Below are 3,675 nucleotides of genomic sequence, written 5' to 3'. Positions count from 1 at the left end.
TTGTGTCCTGCTATAATTTATTGTCCTTACTACCTGTGCTGTTCTTACTGTAAAGATATGAGCGTGGAGTGCGATGGTTACGATCTTTAAAATTAGACACGAGTGGACTAAAAAGGAAATACTGTTTATTAGGTTATTTTTTTATTTATTCTTTTTTTCCATAATAAACAATGATTAATAATAAAATAATGTGACCTCACTGGGCTTACCCGTGCTGAGGACACTTAACAATATACTTATATGAAATGCTTTTTCATTTCTAAGATTTCAAAGTTGTCTAATTTTAATACTTTATATCCAGCATGAAGAACTTTCAATCCAGTGTCTTTATAAAAAAAAATATTATTCGCCATATGGTGGTTTACGATTTCAGAAAAATTATTATTATTTAGCCACCTGAAGTGTTTTGACTCTAATATTAAAGTTTCTTTTAGTATTATCAATGTAGATAGAATCATGTGTAGCTTTGAAACCCGTCTGTGGGAAAAATAAAAAAATAAGTGGTTAAAAATAAAGTTGTTTTATATTTATTTTATAACTAATAAACTGTACCCAAAATTACAATATTTAGGAATGCAAATATTTCTTAAGAAATGAAAAATGACATTCCAACCACCATAAACTATGAGTCTAATATTCTTATATTTTTGTTTCTCTGAGAAAATATTAAATAAGTACATTTGTAACATCACCAGCAGGTATACGGTGGGAGAGGCGAAGAATCTAATTGTAACTTGGTGGAATTGGTCGAATAACCCTTCATTCTAAAATGGCTTTCAAAAAAGTTATAATCCCACATAATTTTTTTATAATACAAAGACTAATTCTTCCTCTGTGTTAAAATTTGTATTAAAAAAAATAACAATAAATAATTGAAAATGTAGTGAAATATCGTTTACATAATACTCAGTGTGCCTATACTAAGCATTATGATCACCAGATGCCATGTCTCTCATGAGGTTTGCCAAGAACTTGTCAATTTTCCTTAGATCTTGCTGTATTTCAGTTTTGTACTGCAGGCACTGGAAAGATAAACAAATATTTTAACATTTTCTATTGTAGAATCGATAAGTCAACCTCTAGCATAGAATTAAATACCTATCTATGTCGAGGAGCAATACTATTTATTACTTGATCTCGCAGTGGTCGCATAGATTATATACATAACTCACAATGTTCAAAATTTAAATAATTTCTCAAAATATGCATATGCGGATTGCTTGGAATAAATATCTAGTATTTGGAATAAAATTATTCGAGTAGTCACTCTCAACTCTTTATCTAAGCACATAAGTACTAATTGTGGTTAAATATTGTTGTGTATCCCTCAAGATGGACAAAATGGTTTGCATGAAAAAAGTACTTAAAATAAAACCCATTTTGCCAATAACTTTTTGCGGTACAACTGAATGTAAGTTGAAAGACTTTAGGAAAAGGTTTAAATCTTGAATAATACTAGATTGGATTCTTGTACAGAAAACTGATAGAAAGTACAGTATTTTTTAAAAATTAATAGATTTAAAAATCAACAGTAGATACTTTCGGGGTCTATATTCGTGGAGCACGAAATTCCCTGTGTTTCACAAACGCTATCGCATTCCTGCGGTAGTGTTGTGACGCTGCCCAGTTAACGAAAATTTTCTATGAAAATGTTATAATTTGTTCATTGAATCAGAGAAAAACAATACTAACTTAGGTAATCAAAGTGCAATCAAAAAGGGTTGCATTAAATAACACCATCATCATCATTCCCTTTCCACACCTAATGGTGCATAGGGCACTACATCGGTACACCAATCGCAGGGTATCTTGATCACTTTTATTACATGAAGGTAAGATAATCAGTCTTACGCTTCAGGTACCAGTCCAGGGACTGCACATAACATACATGCGCTTGATGTAATGGATACATTTTTGATAACAAAATCATATTTAAATTATTGTTATTTATGAAAAAGCATAGCATAACAGCAGTTAGTTAAATTAATGTAAATTATACTAGTCAACCATTATTTATTATTTTTGTAAAATATATTTATTTTTTTTCGGCTATATTTTTCAACTGCCTTTGTCTCTTGTTTTACAGGATAAATTGAATGTAGTTGTGCAGAAAGCAGCCAGGCATAGAAAATGAAACTGAGATAATAGCACTTTTATGAAAAGAGTGAATGATCAAATCTTCACAACAGTTGGAATGTATGACTTTGACAAATGATAAATATTGAATACATTTTTTTTTTATATTACTTCTCTAAGAATCTTATTATGTATTTGACCAGTTTTAATGATTTCTAAAGTAAGATTTTCTAGTGTTGTGGATGTTTTCAGCAAATTTAGAAATGCCGTTTTTGTGATGGACACTATTTTCATAAGGTGATTATTACAGTTTTTTGTTTGAAACCGGTCTGACTGTTTTTAGCGGAACATAGAATTGACCTTTTTGCACCCGATAAACCAATACCTCATTTTTTCCAAATTGTGGACTGGCTGCCTTCTGCATAACTACGTTCAATTTACAATTGTTTTTTGGCTGCTCAGTACTATGAAAATAATATTATTCATTATTTATAGTATTTATTATTACAGTATAAACGCATACTTTTCATATTTTCAAATTTTATGCTAGAAATCGAAATATCAACCATGCACATAGTGCGAGGCATGTGAGTGGGGTGGGGTGTTCCTACCCCGCCAGTACCTCTTGCCGCGCACGTCATGAACGTAGACCTTCTTTTGAATGTTTGTTGGAATGAATGGTCTAATAAATTAATTAGGGTGCATAGTCAACAAAAAAATATCATTTTATTATGATTTGGAACCTGCAAAGATAGTGCTACTTAAATAAATTTTAAAAATATAATTTTAAAATGCATACTAAAAATAATATCTATACTAAGTAATATCTATGAAATACAAGAATCAGATGAAATGTATATTATGTCATTTAAATTAAAAGCGTTGCTGTAAGTAAATATACCTTATGGTCATCAGTAAGTTTTAAAACTAACATCCCTTGGGAGTGCACATACTTCATAGTGTATCGTGTTTTTGAAGGATTCAAAAGATACAGACGCTCTGCAGATTTTTCAAAATCCTCCCATGTATTTATAAAAGTCATGCTGATCCAATACTTGTTATCTTTATTTGACAAAATGAAAGTCAAAATTACGATAGCTGACACGAAGGGGAAAATCACATTTATTTTGACCCCACACTGATTAACTGGTTTTTACACCTTGCTCCAGTGACAGCACTAGCACAGAGCCAGAGATAGAGCGGAGAGCACGAGTGACAGATGACAGGTGGCACCAGAGATAACTGCTAAACGATGAGACCATAGATTTTTTCTCTCTTAACGGGCATTGTGGTATTACCCAAAACCCCTTTACAAATGCCAGGGTACTCGCATAGAAAAATCAAAAATGGCGACAATGCATAGGCAATCTATGACCGTAAATTTGTGTACATTTATGGTGTAAACGCAGTACATTTTGTATCAGTTTTTATCAGACAGCGGATGACGCTCGAATACAATTAAGAGTTTTTTTATAGTATTTGCAGTACTCAAAACTCATTAAAAACCTTTTAAAACGTAAGATACTATGGTGTTTAAATGTCGTGTCCCCAAATGCAGGAAATAACGATAATTTGTCAAAAGTAAACGTTTTTCCTTTT

General features: G+C 31.5%; 1 protein-coding gene across 1 annotated transcript; it reads right to left on the bottom strand.

Annotated features, from left to right (window-relative positions):
- Positions 1 to 827: 827 nt before the first annotated feature.
- Positions 828 to 3,308, bottom strand: Srp9 (signal recognition particle 9). The gene is made up of 2 exons (XM_088233970.1): positions 2,978 to 3,308; positions 828 to 1,022 (listed from the first exon to the last, which is right to left on the bottom strand). Exons 1-2 carry the CDS (start codon positions 3,116 to 3,118, stop codon positions 921 to 923), a joined length of 243 nt encoding a protein of 80 aa, XP_088090096.1. The 5' UTR covers positions 3,119 to 3,308; the 3' UTR covers positions 828 to 920.
- Positions 3,309 to 3,675: the final 367 nt, after the last annotated feature.

The sequence above is a fragment of the Micrasema longulum genome, unplaced genomic scaffold (assembly GCF_059751315.1).
Source record: "Micrasema longulum isolate JH-2025_06_02 unplaced genomic scaffold, ASM5975131v1 h1tg001169l, whole genome shotgun sequence".
Lineage (NCBI taxonomy): Eukaryota > Metazoa > Arthropoda > Insecta > Trichoptera > Brachycentridae > Micrasema > Micrasema longulum.
This window is presented reverse-complemented; position numbering and strand designations above follow the sequence as displayed.